This window comes from Ceratina calcarata, unplaced genomic scaffold (genome assembly GCF_001652005.2).
Source record: "Ceratina calcarata isolate Rehan_Ccalc_2016 unplaced genomic scaffold, ASM165200v1 scaffold209.2, whole genome shotgun sequence".
NCBI lineage: Eukaryota > Metazoa > Arthropoda > Insecta > Hymenoptera > Apidae > Ceratina > Ceratina calcarata.
In genome coordinates, this window is record NW_017142569.1 from 344,136 (window position 1) to 370,131 (window position 25,996).

The 25,996-nt window shown below is 41.9% G+C and overlaps 1 protein-coding gene across 1 annotated transcript in view; it reads right to left on the minus strand.

The window, feature by feature from the left end:
* LOC108622162 (agrin) overlaps positions 1–25,996 on the minus strand; it is a 286,403-nt gene that overhangs the window by 21,086 nt on the left and 239,321 nt on the right. The window contains 4 exon segments of the mRNA XM_018019866.2: positions 3,020–3,206; positions 3,489–3,730; positions 3,925–4,140; positions 13,623–13,859. Of these exon segments, the coding sequence (XP_017875355.1) occupies positions 3,020–3,206; positions 3,489–3,730; positions 3,925–4,140; positions 13,623–13,859 (882 nt within the window).

The following is a 25,996-nucleotide window of genomic DNA, read 5'->3' on the forward strand; positions in this document are numbered from 1 at the left end:
AGGGCGGCGCGAGAGCGCGCGCGCGCGCGGGCTCCTTCCGTTTCCGTGATTCCGGGCATCGACGCGCATACAAAGCGAGCTACCCTGTTGCAGTGTACCTTGCCACCTTCTGGCTGGCGTTCAAGCCGGCATTAATAAAGATTCCGGCGCTCGGTATTTGCATAACTGCATCCGTTTCGAGGGAAATTATCTGGCCTGCGCCGCTTGGACCGCGTGCGAATCCGGGTAACGGCGAACAAAGCGAAGGAACGGGCGGGCCGCAGCGGGGACTGGCGGCGCGCGAGGGACGAAAAGGCGAAAAGGGGAGCAACAAGAAGCGGAGAAACGCCGGGCGGATAGAGGAGCCAGGGTGGTTGCCATTGAAGTAGGATTTGCAGTCGAGAAGTTATCTTTAGAATTCATTGAAATTCGGGGGAGGGAAAGGATGTGTTGGCTCTCCCCACTCTTGCTCCACCTGGGGGACGCGACGTGTCGATGATGCTACTGCACAGTTGAGAGTAACAAACCTTCGCTAGCTGCAGACCCCTAACCCACACCCGGAATGAGCAGAGGTGGAGAGTGGCTTCTAGGTTTCAGCGACGCAAGAATTCTGCTACTGTACCATACAGTGCTATGAAAGAGTCTTTAGCCTAGTCCAAAAAATATTTCAAGTTCTTCATGTCACTGAATATTCATTAATTTATATAATTGGTATTTTATGTTATCTTTTACTTTATCCAGAAGAATATTTCAAATAATTTAATTATTAATAGATATATCATAGCTATAAAACGCCTTTCAATATTTGCAGATTAAAATAAAGATGAAAAAGAGAAAATCATCTTTATGTAAAGCGAGATCTGAAAATACCGGCAATCCACTCAAGTGTGTCATTGGACGGTCTAAGACACTATAAGACTCTTACGTAGCACTGCACACCGAGTCGAATTCGAGGATAGAAATGGGAGAAAGGAGCGGGATGAGTTGCATGCATATGCAACGTGCATGCCGTGAGGTAACAACTCACACAATTTTACCAAGGGGGGCGAAGTCGCCCTGCGCCGTGATATGCATGGAACCGAATCCCGGCGATACGTTTCAGAAGTTTCACGCGATTTTAAACCATGCAAATTATCTCGAGGCGAAAGCGTCGGTCTTGTGTTCCGAGCGAATATGGCGAGCTTCTCGCGACGATTAGGCTTCCATAACACAGAGTTTACCGCCAGTTTGATCCGTTGATCAACCTACGGATAAATACTGACGCGAATTTTTATGCAAAGCGAAACATATATAGTAACAACTTAAAAAATATGCTTTAGATAGGAATTTCTTTCATCATGTAAATATTATAATATGCATGCGGCTCTTGACGTTTCATATATTTTAATACATTACAATTTTTATACTACATATTGAATTTTTCTATAAATACCTAAAATACACAGTCTTCTTATGATGTACAACCGTCATGAATGAAATCATTTGTTACTAATGAGAAGTTTTATTTGCAAACTTGATCAGACTCACGGCGAACTCAGTACGTGTATATTCGCCAAGATTTCTTTACTCGTCACGCGGCGGCTTATGAGAAAAGTTTAGCTCAATCGCTTCGCGTCAGGTCCTTACGTTGACTCCGTCAGTTAAGGGTGCTTGGCACCTCGCAGAAAATTCGACCTCGTTGCCAATATTAGTTTGAACGTTTTTTATCTAGTCATATTGTTTCCTTTTCGGTAGCTTATTATGTTTGTAAATTTAAAAAACGATTCTATTGATTATTTTATATTTAGGCTTTTGTACACAGCCATGCAAACATCTTAATAGCTTCCTTCATCAAAGCCCTATCGATCCGTGAAACGTTTAAACGAAGTTTCGATTCGGTTGTTGCCTCATTTGCATAAAGGATTTTTCAGTGAACATGCAAATACCGTTAACGAAGAATTCTTAGGGTACAAAGGTCTGCGGTTGATCAGCATGCAAATACGATCATAATATTGGAAGAGGGGGGGTGGGACTAGAAGATCCATGCATTGTATGCAAATTTATCCTGCGATGGATCAAAAGTCTGCAAAATCATCGAACGTTCCACCTGAATCGGTAAAAGAAAGGTAGATCGTCGTCGTAGACTGACTCTAATTACACAAATCCCCGTCATAATGAGCTCGACGTAATGAACCTAGGTCAGCCGGAATTGATTACCTTCGTTCTTTTCTCTTTCGGCCCGCTTCGTTTCATAACAAAGTTTCCATAATTATTTACCCGGTAGATGGTCTCATTCTAATTATGCTACTTCCCCCTACTCGATCAATATTCAATCAACGAATTTCGCGCAGGAAAATCTTAATCAGTCCGCGTTTCAACGAAGGTGGATCGGAACGAAATCCGGAGCGGGCGACAATAACAAAGAGCGAAGTTAAATTATTTCGAGAACGTATTTTAATTGACTCGAAATTCAAATGGACGTATTGCTTTTAATTTTAATCACGTTGCCAGTGGATAATAAATAATTCAATCATACTAATCCATTCGCTATCATCCATTCGTTTCGATCCTGTTATTAGATATGCATTAGTGTTGGAATATCAGCGCGCGGCTTGCTTTGTCTGAATAATTTAAAACTCATCTTCTAGGATAGAAAATTTCGCTCCGGGTTGAACCAGTGCGCCCGCCGTACCGTTCATTTCGCGTGGGCGAATCAATTCGGGAGAACGATTCTTGATTTCCTGTCGAGAAATCGACACTGTGCTCGGAAATATATCGGGAGCCATGAACGTTTCATGAATTTTAATGAACCTTCTGAATATTGTATACTTTCTGGCAATCTCTGCGGACGCTGCGTAATTGGTATTTGCAATTTAAGGTGAGGATTTTCGACTTATGAATACCAGAAATAGTGGACAATTGGTAGTACAATTAAGGTCGCTTGTTAAACCCTGAGAGAATCTCCCCCGCCCCATCGAAATGAATAAAAGAAAGAAAGACTTTCACCACGAACGTAGATTTACTAAACTCAAGGATTAGAAAATTCTACGTTTTTACTCACTGCAAAGTCCCTGATAGAGCACACGGATCTCTCGTCGATGTTTACAGCCCTCGAGGCGAAGTTTGCACTCGTTTCCGTAACTGATGCCGTCATCACCGCAAACTGGTTGAAATTGCGCCGGACAAGTTGGACATTCACAAATCGCCGTGCCACCGATTTCCGCGCAAATTGCGCCCCACTGACAGATCTGCAATACAAACTTCTACCAGTTATATATCTCCTCATAGACGTTTCTAATCTTTGCACGCATTAATCAGGTCTTTGCGAATTTTCATAATTAGCAGAACTACGATACAGCGTCTATGAACAGATGAATTCCGGAACAGGTTTCCATGCAGAATTAACATCGTTCATCTGGTCGTTCGTATTTTAAAACTATGCATCGGTTTTTGTCACGTCTTGTTTCTATGTTCAAATATTTGACCGCTACTTCTTATGTCTCGAATCTGGTAGCGAAACCAGCACTGACCTTCTCGGAGCAGGGCCCCTTGGAGCCACAGATCCCTGTGTAGGCGAGCTCGATGTTGGTCTTTGTTAAACAAGCCTGCCGTTTCAATTCGCATAGCGACGTGTACGTCTTGCCACCGCGCGCGCAAACCGGCCTCATCACCGGCTCGCATTCCGGGACGCATTCGCAGCTGGCAATCCCCTGCCGGTTGATCACGCATTGCTCGTCCGAACCACACTTCGCCTCGTCGCACGGATTGAACCCTGGCACAGTGACGCGAACATTAAAAATATCTCCCGTGTGCAACATCACCACGCCACTCCCGATTGATTCAACAAATATTCAGGCAAATTCTTTATCAAGTTTTGCGTATCCGAATTGGCATACGGAATATTATTTCTGATAAATGAAGTATCAAATTTATAAACGATCTAATTAACGTAATTAGACAAATTACCTGAACTGCATTGGTCGTTGTAGACTTTTCTGAGCGATAATCTCGATCTGCAAGCTTCCTGTCTCATACTGCACTCGTTCGAATATGTTTTGCCGTCGCTGCCGCAAACCGGCGCGAACTCCAGCCCGCATTGCTCGCCGCAACGACAACCAGGTTTCCTCGAATCGTCCAGCTGACAGATTTCCGGCTCCATGCACTCCACGTTAGCACAAGGATCTAGAAAATTAAATTATAGCTCGTATAGCTCAAAGTCATGCTCAAGTCATTGTTAGTCAAACACATAACGCGATGTTCAAATCTTACGTGCTGAGAGAAATCGAGAACTCCGTCTTAATCTTATTTATATGTTATAAATGAGAGAGGAAGAGTTACATTTAAATACATATTGTCTCGCTAGGAGATATTTAAAAACCATATTAATTTATTGTAAAGAGTATCTACTTAGAGCATTTTATCAAATGATCTGGAACATGATTTTCGTTTAGGAAGTGTTCAGTAGTGAAAATGAAATGGATATTAATTCGACAAGAATATAATTTGCGTTGGGAAGAAGCCGAGCGACGGGAGACTTCGATTACAACTCTGGACGAGCCACTAAACGGACGGCAGGTGAGGAAGAAACGAGGGGTGGTTGCGGAAGGGTCGAGTTTAGCCGCTCTACTGAGCTGTAACTCGAACTAACCCCGAGAAACACCACCGCCTCGGGAAGTTGCCGCGTCAGCCGCGCTATAAGGTCGAAACCTACCGCCTACGGACAGGAAACGGAATCCAACTTCCTTCCTTGGTCGAGGGCGAAGATTAATCTCGGCGCACACCCACGCCCCTACCTATGGCACCTGCACTCCCTCCCGTCGACCACGGCCGCCTAATCCCCGTTTTTCATCCCTTATTCTGCGAGACCGCTCTTTACATCTGCCTTTATCAATCTAACGCCGACTAACTCGCGTCCTAATCGTGCAGTCGCATCAATTTCCCTGCAGCATTTCTTTCTAATTTATTCAATCTCCTTCCACAGGTTAATTGGTTATTAACACGAATATACGAAATTTATTTTCTTTTTCAAAGGTTCTAAAAGTTTGTTTTAAAAATATAATTTTCTGATCACGCGAGACAATTGTAATTTTAAGCAATGATGAAATTATTAACTTTACAGAAAGTTAAGTTTGAAAATGTGAAACCTTCCATTCTTCTATTGCACTTCCTATAGTGGCGGCTGTTAAAAGTTTTCCTATTCTGGAATTTCCACCCCTTCCCAAATACTGCTCACGACCCCCGTTCAAAGACAGAGAATCGTGCGCCTCTAAGCTGCCGCACTAACTTTCCACAACATTACCCTGATGCGGATTTCTTTGTACTATCATCAGAGCAACTTGAGGGATCCCTTGTATCGGCGTCTGTTCGTCGTTATCCAGAAAACTCCGCCGCGAGTGCACGTAATGATATCTGTCGTTGCGCAATGTGCACGAAGTAAAGTTAGCAATTCCCGCATGAAGAAACAAATGGTTCTACCATTAAAGTCAGCTAACTGAATAATACTTTGATCAGCAACATATAAGAAATAAATGTTAATTCAATGAAAAAGTGTGAGTATTTAAATTTTTCTTGCTAATTCCTCTATTTCCTTTTCCATTAATACAGATTAATAGGAAAAGACAACAAGAAAGTAGTATTAAAACTAGACTGAGTAAATACTGGCTACGCGAAAGTGGAGCGAGAGGAGGGATGGGGCTGAAAGAGAAGGTGAAATAAAAACAAGATCCAGAAGAGGTGGCGTCAGTTGAAACCGTAAAAACTCCTCGTAAATTGCCTTAAAGATCTCCCGATCGTGGACAGAGTGCGTCAGGACCTCAGTTCTCACACCGTTACACACCGTTCCCCCTTCCCGAGTGATTTCACTGAACAAAAGCCATCCGGGCCGGCGGTAAAAGTGTATTTAAGATTCCCGCGTCGCCGCGGGGCAATTGTTTTTAAGTCCGTGGGTAAGAGCCGCAGCCGGCATCCCCCAGCCCCGACTCCTGCGTAGCCTCTTTCACTGCCTGGCTGTCTCCAACGGCAACATCGGCCCTGGTCTAATCTTCCGAGTTACGCGAAACTTTCTACGTGGCCCGGCTACTTTTTTACCGCCCCCGTGAATCCCCGGGCCACCGATCTTTCTCTTTCTCACCCTTCGTCCACCCGTGACCTCCACCTTTCCTCGACACGCCACGGCGCCGCGTATTTTGCATTCTCGCGGAATAACTTTCAGAAAGGAATAATAAGCGGCGGGACGGAATAAGAAAGAAGTTGTCTGAAGAGGATAAGTGGCGGCTAAATGGAATTGAATTGAGTTTGATCAACGAATTGAAAGGTCGCTAACTTCGTCCTCGTTCTCTGTTCTCTCTGCTCACCGCTTCCTCCCCACAGCGTTCTTTATTTCGCGTTTCGTTATTGTTCCGGATGGTTATCCTTTCTACCTCGGCTTTCTGTTTGCACTTTTGCCAACCGGACGAGTAAAACGCGCAGTGCCCGTCGCGTTTAAACGGCATTTGAATGTTTTCTTCTGGCCGGATGAAAACGCTGAACGAGGCAGTAGGTGAATAGCCATTTGTGAAATTATAATAAACAGTTCTCGGAGCGAAAAGTTCGTTTCGCATTAAAAGGGACGAACGGCATGTTCAGCTTCAAATTATGTGCTTTATAGAAAATAAGATTTCGTCGAAATGAGTGAGAGTAATTTCTGAATGAAATAGGTAATTAAAATTGTTGTTAATCAAGCTGGTAAATCATTTACATTCTCTGATGCGTCTATACGGCGCGTACAGAGATTCGACTGAAAACCAGTTTGGGAATTACACAATTGAATATATACATATCGTATATATATATATAGCTTGATCCACACGTACATATCTCGTGGCGAATTAATTTCGTCGACATCTGTCTCAGCATTGGCTTAATTATAACACTATCTGCAAACGAAGTGGCCTTGCAGTCGATTTACCTGAATCGGTTCCCTATAGAAATCCACGATAAATTCCACGAAACTGAGGTATTCTGATACTCACTAAAGAAGTTTTATTAGAACTCATTAATAACTAGATTCAATAAAAACATCCCAAACATGATGACGCATACAAACGAAATTCGTAATGAACCATCGTTCATCTAAATACGAAATGAGGTTTCAACTACTCTCAAAACTTAATAGAGGATATCTTAATTTCATTACTGAACAAAATCTCACTATTCAACCGAGCCACCGGGTCTTGAACGATCTATTGAAATTAGGTTTTCTCTCTTTTTCCTGTCAATGACTATTGTGTTTAGTAAGAGGTATATCTTGAAAGAGATTTAGATTTGAGAATTTGAGTGTTTATACTAACAGCGGCTTCACGGCCGCAGTCTGTTTCGTACAAGCGCGGCAAGTCGGCATCATTCGATTCGCGACATCCCCAAAGTGTACCAGGAACCATAGCACGGGAACACAGAAAGCAGTCACTTAAGCTCGGAACGCGTAAACATAAGCGCGTAAGAGCATCCGCTCAGGAACTGCGATGGTAATTTACTACCGGGGGTGGAGTTCCTATGCAAGGGACAGTAGGAAGTTTCCAGCGGGACTCCCCCTTGGCGCGGTGCGGGTTGCATCGTAAACGGGCTATTTTGCAAAGACGATGTCTCCCGGTTGTGTTGGAAGCCGTTCGATGGTTGGATCGTTCCGAAGAGGCAGCCATAGCACGTGTCGTTAGTAAATTATAAGTGATTACACGGATGAATGCAGATGGATTCGCGTTCGCAGCCGCTGCTCACTGCGCGCCGTTGCAATTTGCATGCAGAGATTCGCGGTTTGATTTCATTACAATGCGATTACGGTGTAACCGTTTGAAGATAATTTATGGACCGGCTCTTTTGAGGGAGACGATCTGAACGTACCGTAGAAATGTGCAGTCGCGAGTTGCATACGTCATCGTGCGGTTTCTGCACGATTTCACTGTTTAGTATTCTTTTAGATTGATCGAAGCATTCAGAATGGGTAATTCCAGGTACTAGAGAACAACGCAATCTTCTTTTTTGTGTGATTAAAATCGATGATAAAATATCTTCGTGGGGAACTTGACGAAGAAAAATCGTGCAGCGAAAATGCCAACGTGGTTTCAATTTGCATTTGCTTCGTCAGTGTTCTCTAATCTTGTGCTGAATTTCTAAGGAGTCTTTGCTATTAACTGGTAGTACTTTCGCGGTAAATTAAATTCTTGAGAAATTAATGGAACACTGAAACAATACAATTATTTCTAATTGATACACGTAAGAACTTAACAGCAACTGTGGATATTACTCGAATTTCCTAAGTCCATTGTACAAACGTAAAAATGTACAGAGAGGTAAATGGTTAAATTTACAAACTCCTTTACCGCGCAAACTGAATGTAAATTCAAAGACGAATCCGACATTGTCCAAGAGTTACGTTTCGATTCTCTTTTTCTAGACGATATAACCGAGCTTTTCTTTGGAACAGGTACGAGGACAAACCGACAAACCGGTTGCACACATTCAGACCCAGCCGGATGCGGATTGAAGCCACGCGATCAGTCTGTGCACGCCTCGAGTCTCGTCGACGCGTTCCACGCCACGAGAATATCCTTGAATCGACTAGTGTGAGAATTTAGTTGAGCCCATTCCGGGGGAAGCTTCTCGAAGCTAACGTTTTCGAGATCTACCCGCTATCCCCATGGAAGACCCTTATTTCGGTACATTCGAGCGTGAAGGAAACGGCACACTCGCCTCCATTTCAGATCTAGATATTCACGGGAAACGAGCTAAAGCGAATTCCTCCGGTTGGAAATGAAAACGGGGGTGGGCAGGGACGAAGGAAAAAGAACAAGGATGAAAACCACGTTTATCTCTCAAAGACTTCTCTCGAAAAGGTTACTTAACGATCGCGCCCCGCGCACGGTGAATGGATAATTCTGGAATTAAAGAGAAAGAATCGCGAGATCGTTCCTCACGGTGAACGACTCTTATAATAATTAACGACACGGCGATAGCGTCGTTCCATTGTCTTATTTTCGTTATTTTAAAAATTGAACGTTAATAAAAAATGAAATTCAGAATAAAAATTAAGATTGTATTCATGTTAAACAATATCCTGATAAAAACATTTCTATTCTTATGCATACTGTGAAAAGTTCGCGATTAATAAATCTAAATCGCGTAGTGCTTGTTATTTGAAATAAAACAATTTCCTCCTTAAGTTTCAACTTCGAACATTTCGCATACAGCGAGAAAGAGGTTTGAAACTTGTTACGCACTCAATAACTGGTAAGCGTAACTTCGCGTCGCTGTCGACGATGAAACAGTCTCTCTATCTACCGTGTTCTTTCTACTTCCGTCCTGTGCTTCAATAACATTAATGCGAATGCATACTTTTAATCGCGGGTGTCCATACCTCGCGATATTTTCCCCCGCCGCGGCAGTCCCCGGCTGCTGCTACTTTCAATCATTGAAAAAGTTCGTTCGCTTCGAAAACTCATTTCCCCCGTTTTTTCAATTTACCCTCGGGCCAATCGTCTTTGGCAGTGGGAGCGCCCGGAGGCTTCACGGTCGGGCACGAGACGGGCGGCGAGGGGCGCGAAGGGACGGCAGGTGACGATCGGAAAGTCTCGAAAGTTTCGAGCTAATTTGATTTATCGTCGCAGCCACTTGAGATTCGCGACTCGGCTCGTTCCACCCCTGACTCGGCGTCCTCGTTGCCGAAGAAATTAGGAAGGGTCAGGGATGGGCTGGGTCGAATCGCAGCGAGAAACGAGTCCCCATCAACCACCTCCCACCACCATCGCGTGGCTGTTAGAATCTATTATTGATTTCACCGTTTCGCCGCTGCGGAGCGACTGGCTACGATTGATAAAGGACACCCTCGACTTTCTTTAGTTTCCTTTCTCTTCTCCTCCACTCTTTGTCCTGACTTTCCCTGCGAGAAATGAAGATTTCTTTAGCTAACTGTTAGAACCCGGGAAATCTTCGAGTATGCTTGTCCTCTATTATTATATGCTTTATTGTCCTCAGAGACAACACGGATCCGTTTCTTCATATAATTTCGATTGCTTTCTTGCTCTCTTACTTTCACATTTCTATCTCGTTCCTTTTTTTAATTTTTCCTTTATAATTAAACAATTGTAAGCAGGAATTGCTAATATCTTTTAATTTTACAATTGATTAATAAGAAAATTGTAATAATCAGGCAGTCAGAGAGTCTCTTGAGATTACCCGTATTATTAGAATCACCAAAGATCAACAGCAATTAGACACATTGCATTGTGAGAAAATTGCTTTGCGAGGGGGAAAACGCGTGGGTGTGCTGGTTATCCAGTGCGCATGATTATCACCGGATCCGTTCGAAGAATAAGAAGGGGTGGACGAAGAGCTACTGGTGGACATGTCTAATCCTAAGTAAACGTTGCCACCTTCCTCTTGTAAGGTACCTGTCTGATCAAACATTTGTCTTTACTACTCGGTTGATTAAACGCACGCCAAGTTTGTACTGCATTCGAGCCGATGGCTAGAGGGCACTGTACTGAACAGGGAATAAACAGTTCGCCAAGAAATCTGAAGGATAGAATTGAAACGCGATGATTCAGATTCTGACAGGCGAAAGCAATCAGAAACGTTTGGTAGGGAAGACCGGAGGAAACTTTCTTAGAAGATACTAAATGAAAAAATGAATGTAAAGAAAGGGAGAGTTGAAGACAAAGGAATTCTGAGGGTGAGGTAATCGAGAAAAGTGTACACAGAAAGAAATTGAAGGCCCCGTACAAAGCGAAAGGATTAATTAAAGATAAAGAAGCTGAATTGTTAAATCTGTTTGTGAACAAGAAATTTGATTACATATGCATACATGAATATGAACAGGGATATAATATAAAATAAAGGTAATGTATAAAATAAAGGCAAGTATAATCGATGTGGAAGCGATCTGATGATGAAAGATGTGAATACAAGAAAATATCTGAATTAATAAGATGGCACATGAAAGAGGCGATTAATAGAAAGGAAAGGAAGATTCAAGATGAAATGTAATATCGAAAAATGGAGGAGTTGATGAATAGCTAAGTGACGTTGCAGGCACAAAGTGAAACCTGGAAGAAAAGGACGAGTATGCTTTAATCGAAGATACAGGTATTAAGTAATGAAATCTATTCGCAGAAGAAACTATTTCATACTTTGTACGGACATCAGCGCGTGATGTAACGAGACTAAAAATCTGAGAAGCAGGAACTCGACGGAGGATAGAGATACACGGCGCAAGAAGAAGCAGAAATTGCTTTAACGAATAGAAACCTGCAGACAGATATGAAGGCGTTAAAAATTGAAGAAGATGTATCACGAAAGGAAACTGTAAGTAAGTGAAGAAATTCGCACGGGTGAAGGTAAAAAGTGAAACATCGGAGATGGGAAACAAAGAAAAATCTTCAGAGGAGTATCAAAGGACCTAGTACAATGAGAAAAAGTATACGGGCGGATGAAAAATTAGATAGAAAGAGAGACCTATGAGAATAAGGAGACGGTAACTGGAAACGACGTAAAGAAAGGATGCGTTCTTAGTACGAAGAATTTTATGTCTTTTATCACTGCTAGACAATTGTTATTAATTTTAAGAGAACGAGACAAAGACAGAGAGCTAATTTCATTTTGTCAAGAACGAACAATCGATGTACATACATATGTAGTCCAATACTGAATTCTAATTAGATAATCGATAGATTCCATTTTTTTAATGGGCCTTTAAAAAACTGAAAATATACATTTTTGTGATCTAAAGATAGCATTGCTATTCCAGCCAATTAATTTTATCCTCTAATTAGTATAAAACGTTTCACTGAATCGGTTGCCATGAAATTCGCAAAGTAAATGTTTTGCTCCGTGATGGATCATGTGTACAAAGAATTTAACATGTGTCTGAGTAAATACGTGTGAACCTAAAACGAGGCTAAGGGAAGAGAAGTAAACGGCTATGTACGCTGTTCGCACACTTCTAATTTATCAGTGTCTTTCTGTTGCTTCTGACCGATATTGCGGAACACTCGCTGGTTTCATACTCCTCTCTCGTTTCCTTGCATGGGCCACTCCACCTTTTGTTAGCCCTTCGTTTAATTCGTCGCTATTCCTCGATGCACCATTGTCGACCGCTGATTAATTCCGCTGCTCGGTGACGTTCACGCGTACACATGGTAAAGCTTAGAATTGTTTCCTGAATTAAGGCTTTTATTTAGGAGATGATTAGCCCGGCCTTCTTTTACCTCCTCCGTTTAATCAGCGGATATCAGAGACACCGTTATTCGTCGAAAAAGTGTTCATTGTGTGTAAAATGATGGGAAGGAGTATTTTAGTGAGGGACATAAGAACGAAAAGGATGGCACTAAAAGGGGATTAACGTGCAATTTGTTACATTGTTTTCTCATACTGTCTCCGATACAACTAGAAACTTCCTGTTCCACTTTTTGCAGTCGATGAAATACTTTAGAAAAGAACAATCGTCTCGGTAAATTAAAAGGAACAGTTCCTCGTGTCGTCTACATCGTTAATTAAACATTTTTCACCGATTAATTTAATACATGCTTAAAAGTGTACTTCTTGTTAGACGCAACTGGGAAACGAGAAGTATAAAACAATATTTGCCCCCTTTAATAGTTCTGGACTTTACATTTGCGGGTTCCACGAAGAATAATTCCGGCGATATCATCAAGGGGGAGGCGCCATACGTACACAGTGTACGTAGGTTGCAAATGTAAACGAGCGCATCTGCCCGGAAGTAATCTCCATCGCGTGCATAAAGGCGCAAGTAAATACGTACTGACAAACCTCGGTGCTTAACCCCCGCTCGACTTCGATTCCGCAAATATTTGTTTCCTGGAAGCCGTACTACCACCACAGTCCGAGCACGCTTCCCATCTCAATAAATAACTTACCCCGGGAACGAAAATTTTCTTGAACGCTTTAAACATTTTTCTAGTTTCAAATCCAGGAGCCTAATTCACTATATTGGTTTATGAAACACGCGTACGAGCTTCGTTAATTACATTTTTTACTGCAAGAGTATCTACGAATGGGTTGTTTCGTAGGAGATTGATATCGGTTTTAAAATCGAAACATTGAACATGAAACACCCGGATCTGGATCGAAAATCGTGCTTCACTTTTTTATTCATATCAAATGAGCACTTTATAATTTATTACTTCCTCTATAAATACTGGTGTACCAAACAGTATACAAATTTTCAATATTGATTCTTCTAATTATTTTAATTCGAAGTTTATTCTGTACTTCTATTAAAGAAAGTATGTATTTCACAATAGTACTTTTATTCGACGAGATTTAAATCAGTAATGTTAACTTAACCACTCGTGTCCCTGTGTATTTTCCGATTTAGAGGTCGTCTCCGATTAAATGAATATCAAACCGGCAACTGAACCAACAAGATAGTATAGTAATAAATTTTTCAATCTGCTTGAATCAATAAGATCTCCAATCACATTTCTCGACATCGAACACGCAACTTATTCAACGGAATCCAGTGGAAATGAATTTTTCAACCTGCTGAAGTCAATAACGTCTCCGAGCACGTTTCTCTCGCGCGTACGAGGTTTATGTTGAATTCTCGACTCCTCGGCGGAGACAACGTGTCAGGGTGCCGGGCGCGTGCAGAAGATCCAAAGAAAAATACTTACCACATTTTCCTTGGAACGCCACTGTAATATTAGCACCCTTGGCGCAGGCAGCTCTGTTCAATTCGCATAGGGACGGATAGTCGATCCCATCTGTGCCGCAGACAGGGCCCGATCCCTCGTGATCCCCTAAATTCGGACAGGATTCCAAACACTCGCAGGTGGCCTCGCTGCCGTCCCGGCTTCGCACGCATTGCGAACCCTGGGTGCAATTTAATTTCGCGCACGGATCCTTGATTTCTGTAACAAAAATTGTTTCGATTACGAATAGATTGTTATATTATCATATTAATATCATTCATTGGAGTAATTTCGAAATTAAATTATGTAGTTGACATAATAAATTTATTTCATTATTTCAATTTGCATTTCTTTATGTCATTTTAGATAGGATTTAACTATATCTCTTGAAATTCCAAGGATAGGAAGATATCCGTCAACGAAATAACAGAAATGAAACCATTTCAAGAATTATACCGATTCGTTACGGCGTGATGTCAAGCATATTAAATAAATTTCTCCGGAACTTGAAATATTTTACATAAAATTCAATACTTCAGTGTCCGCCATTGTAAACCGTACAAACAACGGGCGGACAGTTCCATCGTAACGGAAAGTAACAATTACAGCTTCCCGCGAGGAAATTAAACCGTTAAGCCGGAGAGGGAAAATTCTTCGCCGCAGGAACGGTGTTAGGAGGGACGGTGGAGGATAGGAAAAATCGCGGCCGCCACGTTTAATCAATAATTTTTATCCCTGCGGCGTCACGGTCGTTGTGGCATCAAACGTAATTACAAACCGTAAACACGGACGCGTGCAGTAAAGTGGCGTGAAATTAAATTCGCGCAATTCACGATGAATAAAGTATCGTCTACCGTGGGATGTAGTCGCAAAATACAACGCGCGCGAGTCGTGACCGCGTTCACCGGATCTCGCTCTCCTCTTCTCGGGATTTGAACAGATAAAAAACCGCCGGCGAATATTCAGCCACGGTTAAGCCGGTGAAAATTTTTAATGGAACTGCCGCCGTGCCCGCTCCGTGAAGGAGCGGAGAACGATAAGCCCAATTAAAACATTCTTTCCCCGCCTGGTGATTATCTCTATATCATAGCCCTCGAGAAAAAGAAACACCGATGACAGAATGGAGGAAGTCATACGTCCCTGCTGAAACGAGTATTAACGCGCTCTTTTTTCTGACGCGAGTTAAAGGAAATTAGAAAATACGGTATGTCTAACGTGATTCGTTCGGTTTGAACACGTCACTTAATACTGTTTGGATTTCATTGAGTTTTTATGCAGAATGTCTACAGAAATTAATTGATAAAATAAAATAAATTTCAATTGAATAAATAGAATTTTATTTGCAATTCTAATTACAGCTTCGTAGGATAAACGATAGACCGCCAAGTAAGTTGTATGCAAAGAAAAAATGATTCACAGAGAGAAAACATTTTTATCATCTTAAATAAGATAAAAAATATACATAGATATATTTCATACATATGTATACATTTCTATGTAGCTTGTATATTTTTATACATTTCCTAGAAATCTGTTGAATCCTTTCAGTTATTCTGTATCCAATATTTTTCTAATGACACTGAATAACAGAAATACGTACTGATGAATATTTTATTTCGCGAAACATTCCGAAAGTACATTTCGTCTTTCTTCCCGTGTTTCGTTACGCGTTACCCGCGGATACAAATCGGGCCTCGTTGACCGAGAAGAGAACATGGAGAGGCCGGGACATCGTCGTTTCGCTCGTTATTTACGCTCAAGTACCTTTTGGAAAAATGTAGCAGCACTGGGATATCGTCAACACTCCGCACAGTATCAACACGGCTTTCCCTATCATTGTTCGTCACCTCTTCTGGCGGCCCTTCTGTAAATGAAACCGTCCACCATTCATCTCGTCGCTGTTTCCGTCTGCATTTTACCAGACACCCTCTACCCTCGCTTTTTTTCAATCTTACAATGGATATGACATTAGTCGAATTTTAATACACTTCTTCAGTCATCATTGTCATAATCATGTTGTACATATTTCGCACAGATATCCATAATTCGTTATTACAATTACTATTCATATTCACGTATGGACACCACATTGAGCGTATATAAAAATTGCCTTAAATCAGAATCTATCGTTTAATAATTTATGTGTCGTTAAATAAAGGCACGGATAAAAATAGCAACTATAGATTTGCTATCTATGCACTTATTTCCTTCTTAAGCTATCCAGTGTTCTGTAGTGAAAAAAAAGTAATCGTCAATGAAAACAGTCATTCTTGAGAAGCGACGATCATCCGATTGTCAAATTGTTTCGGAGTACCACGTTCTTTCGTTCGACTCATGCGCGATTGACAGTAGTGACGGTAAACGTTTGTGCCGGCGTCGACAGCCGGCAGTTCAGCCGGATGATGGATCGCGTCCTCGTTTGCATTCAATAACTCCCGCCACGGTGTATTTTCGATTTGCCATTCACCGCAACCCGATTATTGTCGTTAATGCATTTAATTCGCCAGCCACTTGTCGCCACGCCGCGCCGCCCCCGATCGATGCATTATTAATTATCGGTATGACGAACGCAATTAGCGGTCGGTTATCCGGCGGCGAGTATAGGACGGCGCGCGTCCGCTGCGATGGACCGCGCTACCCGCTTGCATTTGTCCTTTTTCGTTCGCGCAATCCACTTAATGGAACGAATTCTCCTAATGTAACCGAGACGAAACCTAATAAATCGGGGATGATAAATGTCCGGCCGCTGAGATATTTCATCGAATTCCAAACCCCGCTTACCCCGGAATTTCGTCCAACAATTTTCGTCCCTGCTGGACAAATTTTACCTCGGTTCGGAAATCGTCGACTGGAATGTTGCGAGCATTAAACCACTTCTACACTTTTCGATGATAAAATACTTGACCGAAGAGTGCAGACAGCGAATTTTTTTAGTGCAATTCAAATTGCAACTGAAAGAGAAACAATAATTCGGTAACAATTGGAAAATTACAGTATGTCAGTACCGCGTTTGTCGCGTCGCAAGTGAATTTCCTGCGCTTTGAAAGTTAATTATTGGCGAAATGAATTGTGACGGCAAGCTTTTAGCATTGATCGAAATATACATATACATACGAGTTAAACGAAACCGCACGGTGCCATGTCATAGTTACTCGACAAATGTTCTCTCGTTCCGAAAAATTGCAATTAAACAGTATATTCCAAAATGAAACAGCCGGGTCCGGTACTTTTATTACGCGGCAACTACAATCAGCTTTTAAATTGTCATCTTTTTCACAATATGCAGACTCGATGTTTAATTCGTTGTTTCATAAATGGAAGATTAACGCTGTAAAACTATCACGTGACCGTTCAGCAAGCGAAATAACGTTGGATATCAGTTAGTAGAATCGAAAGGCCAGTTTAATCAACAAGAACCAATCTTGTGTTCATTTGCCAAACGCTTCAAAATTGAATGATCGATTCAAACGATGGAAAACGTGACGGTGCACTACGAACAGCATTAAGCGCGTGCTTCATATTAAGTTTGACGTATTTAGAATACATTTAGAATTGTTATTTTACAAAATATTTGACCACAGTTTTAGGATTCAATGTCCGACTGTATCAACAAAAAATAAATAAATCCAGTAAAATGTGTACAAAAATATATTTTTTGTAAACAATGTTTGATATTTCATATCCTCCAATTATATTTTTTAATGACTAAAGAAATATTCATTCTGAATATCCTCGTTTCGTGGATCGAATTTCAAGTGAGTATCCGACGCTTCGCGTTGCCCCTTTGTCGAGGGATGTCGGCATGATATCGTAATTAATAATCCATTTTGCCAGTTTTTGCCGGCGCATCTGACCGTCGCAGCTCGCCGCGCACAGCCTATGGATAATTTATCGTCGACGAGCATCGCATTACTCCCGTATGTACCAACGCCAGCTTTTTTGTTAATGCTCGTCGAAACGTCTGTCAAACGCCAATATGCAAATTCAACATTATTTTCATGGTTCTCACGATGCGATACGTAAATTCTTATTTATTCTCCCGTATCAGTAAATTATTTAATTATTTCGCTGTTCATCCTAACTAATAGGGAAATTCGTGTACATGATGAACAATTCCGTTAATGAGACAGATGTTTTAATTGCATCAGAATTGGAATCATGTGTTGCACCTTACTGAGCCCCAATTCGTCATCACAAATTGAATCTCCATTGTTAATTCAAAATAGTCTCCATTCAGTAATTGAAATTCCCAAAGCAGAGAGTAACGAATCCCTCTGGTAAACGTCCAAAGACGATGATGCAATAATTGATGATTGGATTGCCGGCTTACGTCCTGATGACTGTCAATTAGTGGATCGTTATCGAAATGCATGTAAACGGCGCGGCATTGAGTCAGGACTGAGCAGAACGATTTCGACAGACAGCGGTAGAGAAGATGAAAGGGAGCATCGAGATGAACGAATAATGGGATCGAAGAGGTCACCCGCGTATGGCCGGCCCATCTCAAATGAGCCTCGTTAAACAAACTTTGAGAACTACTTGGGTATTGCAGGACTAGGAATTGGAGAAGTGGACTCGACTCCGCCGCGGTGAATGATGGCCAGAGTCGTTCCAGATAAGAATTCGCTTCCCTCCGTCGACCACCTTATTCAATAATCTGACAATGGTGATGTATAAGTACCCATTAATCCACCTTAATGACCGCCACTTATGACTCCGGACTTTTGCAGCCTTTTTATGGGTTACTCGTGACTAACAAATTTCATCTGGCGTGCAGTTTTATTTGTCCTATTCGCTTATCACCTCATTTGGCAGTCGACTGGTTGACTTATCGCAATGGACATTGAGTCATAAATTAACGCGTCAACGTTATTTATTATCGTCACATAAACGTATTCGAATTTTAAATTAAATATTAAATAAATTTTCGAATCATGTTTCTCCCAGCCCCAAAGTTGTTAAAGCGAGGAAATAAATCTCGCCGTGACCGATATCACCGGACGCATAAAAGATACACGACGCATCGGACAAATCAGGGTCGACGGGACTGGGTCATCGCTTATGATTCGCGCGGCAAGGCTACAACTTTGGCGCTGGAGAATTTTGACACGGCAGCGTTACAAATTTCCGCTCCTCATCAAGCGGGCGAAGAGCGCAAAAAAGGAACGAATATTTTTCATTTTCGATTTCGCTGCCAGACTCGGTTGGCTGTTAATCAATCCCGGGTCGATGCGTGTCGTTAATCTCTTTCGCGAGAGCTTCGGGATGTTCGCGGACGCCATAAATTTTCGCCACGGTCTTTTACAAGACCCGTTGGAAAACAAATTCCTACGCACCGATTTCCAACACAACGCGACGTAGCATTAGGTCGACGTAAACGAGACTAGGAATCCTATAGTGCTATACTGCAGTGATTAACAAGCGAATTTCATCCGTTAATTCGGAATTGAGTTCGGATATGTGAAAGGATCGAAAGGTAATCGTGCTACGTCCTATCCGATAAGACTCTGCTTGTGAAATTATGTGAACCTGTTCAGAGACGATCCTCGTGTCTCATTTGTAACTCCTCGATTGGCTGCAATTTAGATCTATAAGAAGTTGCGTCTATCGTTGCAATAATAGAACTATTCCAATTAAAGACGTTGCAGCAAACAGTTCCATTTTTGACAATTCTCAAGGTATACATTCTGCATCGTCTGGTGCAAGTTTACTGCAACTTCAGTAACGAACGATTTATTGTAAATTTTTTATCTTAGCCTGAAGACTTGCCAAGTTCATAAATCCTGCTTATTATGGAAAATGAATATACTTTTTGAATCAGAGCTCCCATTTTCATCTTCTCAAGTAATATAGTAGTATTAGTATTGATGAAGATGTATCCATGAGGTCACAATATTTTAGTTCTCTCACGTTCCAATTATAATTACATTAATTACAAGTGCGGCAGGTGTGACGAACATTTTTACGTCTCGATCGATTTTTACGTGACGGGCGAGTCTTTTGTTCCGGTGTCATTAACAGATCAAATCAGTAATCAATTCTCGCCCTATTCAACGGGAACAATGGACTTTGTTCCCGTCGTGCTCCACGCTAACTCCATTCGGGCGATCCTAACGTCGTCGTCGACGCGGCGTAGTCGAACCGTAGAGAGAAGGGCGGGCGAATCCGACGGAAGAGGTACTAAAAGCGCAATTATCGCGAGGCTTAATTACGAGACTCTTGTAACATCACCGAGCCCTCTTTGTTTTTCCCTTTTCCTAGTCGTTCTTCCGCAAAAATCGCTTTCTTCTCCCTCTCTATCTCTCTTTTTATCCCATCGTTCGTCAACGACGTCGCTCCGCTTTTCAGTCGTGATAATCATATTGTTAGTCTGCTGAGGTCTTTTTGATTCTCACGACAAACGAGCAAGAATTTACTCTAGAACATCAATAATATCTCTTCGAATTGAACCATTCGTTGCTTGTGTTCAATCTTTAATCCGAAAAATATATCTCCGTTTGATATCTGTTTTGTTCCACAGACGGAATTGATTATCCAAGTTTATGTTTGATTAATATTAAAACGTGTCCTTTGTGTGATTATTGACGTTCGAAAGAAATAATTAAATATGTTCCTTCTTTCTCGCTTCCCTCATGCAACCGGTGTTACTTTTACAGCAGCCAAGCCGCGACATAAGAAAATGTTTTTAGGTCTCGCAGATACTGAATCCTCCCCAGGGTAAGCTACCAGATCGAGATACCCTTACGTCTTCTGGAAAATAACGTTATCCATACGACATTAAGACTCTTTGTTATCGTAGTTCGTATCCCCAAAGCGCGCCGATTCCATGGTAACGTAATAACGGAAACATTCAAAACTACCCCTGGAGAATCTGTTTCTAACATAACTTCCAGATGAGCTCGCACCGTAGTTCGTATTGTATTCTACTCCATTTCCTAGCGCGCTCGTGCCTTCAAAAATGCGAACGCAATCCTCGACGCGAAAGCACGTTGCCCCCAGCTAGCGAGAAGTTCTTCTAGGTCGTATCTTCTCGTGGAATTCAAGCTGGTCGACGTAATGACATAACAACGCACCACGATCGAACCAGGCGGCCTACGGGCGAACGCTACCGGCTCTAGGTCGCACGTTTCTCCACTTTTCATTACGCGACACGTTGCCGTACGGTCCACATTCACTGATATCTCAACCATCCGTAGATTTTCATGCTCACGAGTACAAAAAAGAAACTGGGTGTATGAATTTGCGTTGAAATTAGAACAGAGTCTATTTACTGATTTGGTTTCAACATAAACTCTGTCCAGAGTACGCCAGGAATACATTATGCCCAGTTCAGTTAACCATGAAATGATGCTTACGCTTTTATTACAATCTACCACACGATGTATTCATAACAGTGTTGTTGACTACTGACATTAACTTAATTGCGCATTATTAATACGATTGAAACGTAACCGAGCAAGTTATTAAAGGACATAATTATCGTATAACGGACCTATCCAACTTATTAGCGCTGTTCTCCGATTGTGTCGCTCGAATAAAAAATTGTATTCGATTTTCATGTACCATCAGCCAACATCGGCATTAATATTAAACGTGTATGCTAATGACCAGCTTCAAATTAACCAGAAACGTATCTATCTTCTCATTATTAATAATAATTTAATTCCATGGCGTGAAGTATTGTATCGTATCGTAGAAACCAGCGAAATTAATTGTTTTCCAAATTTAATTAAACGTCAATCATATCTGTCTTCCAACAACCAATTACTAGACTGTACGTGGTTTCGTACAAATTGGATTGTATTTACTGTCTGACATTTTACCTTGTGCTTTTTTAAGTAAATTCAGAGTATCTTTTTGTTATTTATAATAGTTCTCTTGTTTTCTTAGCTATTCTAATTATTTCTTTCTTTCACGGTACGTGGAACAACAAAACGACCACGGCTGGTTAAGTTTGGACATAGAATCGATTTTTAACTGTCTCGATCGCTTATCTGCTTGGTTGACCACCGTCCTCGTTCCACATGTCCGATTCTACTACAAAAACGAAAAGTACAGCAGCCTCAGTCTAATCAACGGAACGTGAAATTTTTATACATACAATACGAAGGTAATCACGTTTTAATAAACGTTGTCTAATTAACATAACGATTATCCGATGATTTCGGACCACCGATAAAATTAGTCTGTGCGCGATTCTGTGTAAAACAATAAAATGATCACTTGCGTTTGAGCGATTAATTGTGCTCTCGCTAACGATTACAATCGGATGATTATATCGCGCTAAACATAGTGAGCTGTAAAGAGGGGGGACAATATTATACATTTGTAATGGGATAAAACAGGCTGAAACCGTGTGAACATTAATTACAACTCGTCCTATAATCTGCAATAATTGTAATTACATTCGAGATACGACAACAAATGCAATTAAACATAATCATTCAATTCAGTAATGGGTTCAATACCGCCGTGTAATCGCTCGCTGGATCGGATATTATCCAATCGCTTCATATGTTCTAATGAAATTTCGAGGAAATCGGCGCGCAAAATTTGATACACAGAGGATCGGAGTCTTTGTAATTATTTAGATAAATAATTCAATTATTGGAAGTAAATAAAATTAATTAGTGAACTTCAGTGATATTCATCTCTTTTCTGCCACGAGCAGATGCCGATGGATTAGAAGGGATAATATGTATAATATACGTTAAAATATTAACTCGTGACACTACAAGCGTTAAACACACATAAACTCCAGATTATACTGGATATGTATAACCATTAAAGCAAATTTCATCTCGTAAAACGATTTGCACAATCGCTCAAAGTAACCTTTGAAATACAGAAGATCTCGTAATCATTCTTAATAATCATTCGTCGCGTCGGTGGTATCCTCGAGCCGCTTATTTGGCTGACCGCGCACAGACTCGTTCTACTTATCTGCGACCGCCCGCCGCCTTTGTACGGAAGCGTGCCATGGAGTCATGCATGCGTGTACAACAAGTACATACACAGAGCCCAGTCCATTATCTATGCTAATTAATGTAATGCGGACCTTTCGCCTGAGACCCGATGCACGGGATGGCCGAAGAGGGCGAAAGGGTTAAAGTAAGAGTAAACTTGGAACGGCGCGGGGCAACCGTTGCGAATCGTGTAACGCGACGGGATGAACAAGGGACTCACTGACGCGCGTTCAAACCCGATAAAGGCCAATTACTCTGTTATCTGATTCAGGCACGACAGCGGCTCGTGTGCGAGCCATCCGTGCGATTTTTCGACGGGAAAACAGGACCGTGATTCGAATCTTCACTGGCTTCGCGTTTCCTTATCTCATCTGGGATCTGGCTCTGTAGTGGATTTTCCAACGGGACGATTAATATTTTGCGAACACGTTGGGATCGATCCGATTTGCGTTTTAAACGGGGCGTGGACCGCGTTTCGCGCATAGCACGTGCGTCCGACAGGCCGGATTCGAGGGAAAGTGATTTACACGCGCCAGAGACTGGATCGCCCGCGTGCTTTTAACTTTTAGACAAGCTTCGGATAATGATTTACAACGCGACGGCTGTTATGGCTATGATTAAATATAATGAAACGTTAATAACTTGAGGTCTAATTATATTAATGAAAAGTCTTCTTCTAAAGAAGTAACGATTCTACACTTGCAGTATACAAGATACGATGTAAATGTATCGATGAAGCTTTCATAATAATATTTGCAAGTTGGGTAGGGTAGTATTTGAGTGGTCAATTTGAAAAAAAATCGGCTTTACGTTGAAAGGGTTTCGGCGAGTGTCAGCTATAATTGCCCAGCAGTTCGGGCTTTCAAAGGATCGGCAAAATTGCGTGCCATCATCGCGGTTATATTACTTTTCCAATAACAGGATATCGATTTCGGGGCGGAAGATTACCATGGAATGTTAAAAGTTTTAATTCGTGACATTTTACCTGGGTATCATGCGAGAATTTCAGAAATTCGCGACACTCCGCGCTATTACCGCTGCTATTTCGTTTCCTAACGCGGGACTTTGATTTCGGCGAGTGCTGTTCGCCGAAAGCTTTTAATTTGCGGCATTCCTTGCCGCGCGAAATTCGAAGAATCCGAAAAATTTTCGAAATCGGACACCTCACGTCCTGCTGCAATATTGTGTCGACCGAACGGTCCGGCTTCGCGCATATATTCGCCGTTACTTCACGAATTTTCGCACAGTTTCACGAAATTATGCCAGCGCTCGACGAATTTGCGATATAAACGAATTTTTCGGAAATCCTTATTCGAGGCGAAATGAAATTTCCCGACGAATTCTTTTTGTTTAATGAAAAATGTAACGAGCTGCGACATGTGAGTTCTTTTCCCTCGCTACAAGCTTTAACGATAAAACTCGAAACTTTAACCAACGATATGCTTGTAGAAGTTGTAAGTTCCGTTCATTTTCGCTATGGCGAAACGGAAAAGAGCGAAGTTTGTTCTGCAACTCGTGATACTCAGACTCTTTCAGGAACGTGTATATCAGACGCGATTTACTGCGCCCGCTAGCCAGCATGCGCCTGCTCCCCTCTTCATCCCTCGTTATTTGGTTGAAAACCGTAGCGGTGCCAGCCCACGGTGGGTAACTTTGCCTAATTGCAAAACAATCATACGCGAATTGACGGGATACGTGTCATCGTTATTCCCCTTACGTTTGTCCACGTTTCGCAATACCCTGCCGCGATAAAAAAAAGTTTCCATGTGTCGAGTGAAATCTATATCGTGGTCGTTAACTCCGGAAACGTTTTCTTGCCGCGGCAATACCGTAACGCGACGAAGTCGTCGACGGGAAGAAGAAATCGTCCGTTCTATTACCCTCTCTCGCGAAAACTTTAAATCCTCTTACTTAAGGCGGCTGGTTAACTTCTCCCCTTCTGCTCCGCTTTTATCACCATCGCATCGATTTACCGCTCGTCGTGCTGATAAAACATCGGACGCAAACAGGGAACGAATTATCCGAAAAATCGTTCGCGTTTATAGAATGACCTTTCGACTCCGATCTAACACAGCCACTACTTTGTACAAAATTTCATGAAAAAAAAGTTCTTAAAGTTTAGATAGAATCATTCAATTTCGAAATATTTAAATATCTAGCATCGACATTGATAGGTTCGGAAAAACAGTCGAGCACCTGGTTGGGAAAAAGAAAAATGCGAGGGGAGGAATTCACGACGATTGCAAAACCGCGGAAATTCTCGGACGTGCGAAGCAAGCTGCGAGAGAGGGGAAAAAAATAGCGAGGGTCCCCTGACACCTCGGGGGAAATACGCGGGCGTCCCGTAAAAATAATGCGCGGCTCTTTTGTTGCGTCAGGCAGTGATTCGTCTGGTTCGGATCACGGGACGTGAGAAAATGGCGTGGACCTGTGGGAAGTGGTGTATTTTTCATCCGTATACTTAGCGTCTGTTACCAGCGTTGCGGCGGTTCGCGGTAAGGATTTCTTCACCGCGGGAATTCGCAAGCTGGGTGAAAACGAAATAACGAGTGGAAACGAACGTAAGGGGGAGATTCAAAGAGGAACAGGAAGAAAACAGATTTATTTGTACAGCAGGTTGACCGACCCTCCGGAGAAATTTAAGGCCGTTGAATTTTTTTCCTCTTTCAACTCTAACTATCTGCACGACCGCTATCGCTACGTACTTCGCGCCTCCGTCGTAGTTTTTGAAAGTAAAGAAAGAAGCTTAGACTCTTAGCCAGTTTCATTCTCGAATATTTCTATTTTGCTACCGAGTTAAGTCAAATCAATTAAAGGGGGTTCTGTTTACATCCCGTTGAACAAGGGTAGATCGTGTTGACTTAAGTTAGTTAGCGGAACTTGAATGTTTAACCCGGGACGGGGCACGATAAATTGTTGAAGCACGAAATGAACGAATAGTTGGAGCATGTCTTATTATACGACTTATAATAAGCCAGAAACAAAAGGCACGCCGAACTCGCGCTAAAGTTTCAACGACGACGCAGGGAAAGAAACGTGAGTTATATCGAGAACAAAGGATTGGCACTGGCCGACCTACGTACGTACGGTGTACGTCTACTTCCTTTTAATTCCGTGCAACTTTTCACGTAACAAGGTTGAAAGATTACTACGGAACGCGAATACAAAGCGTCGTGGAACGTAGCAAAGACAGACGGCACACGATCCGCTCTCCCTCTCTCTCTCTATCTTTCTCTCTCCCTGTTTTCCACTCTGAAATTGTTTCTTTCATCGAGAAAACGAATAATACAATGAAGTGGAATGAAAAAGGAACAGGCGGAAAAAGTTGCGCCAGACGGGAACGTTATAGTATAATTCTCAAAGTCAGCGAACAATCAGACGCAAACGTAT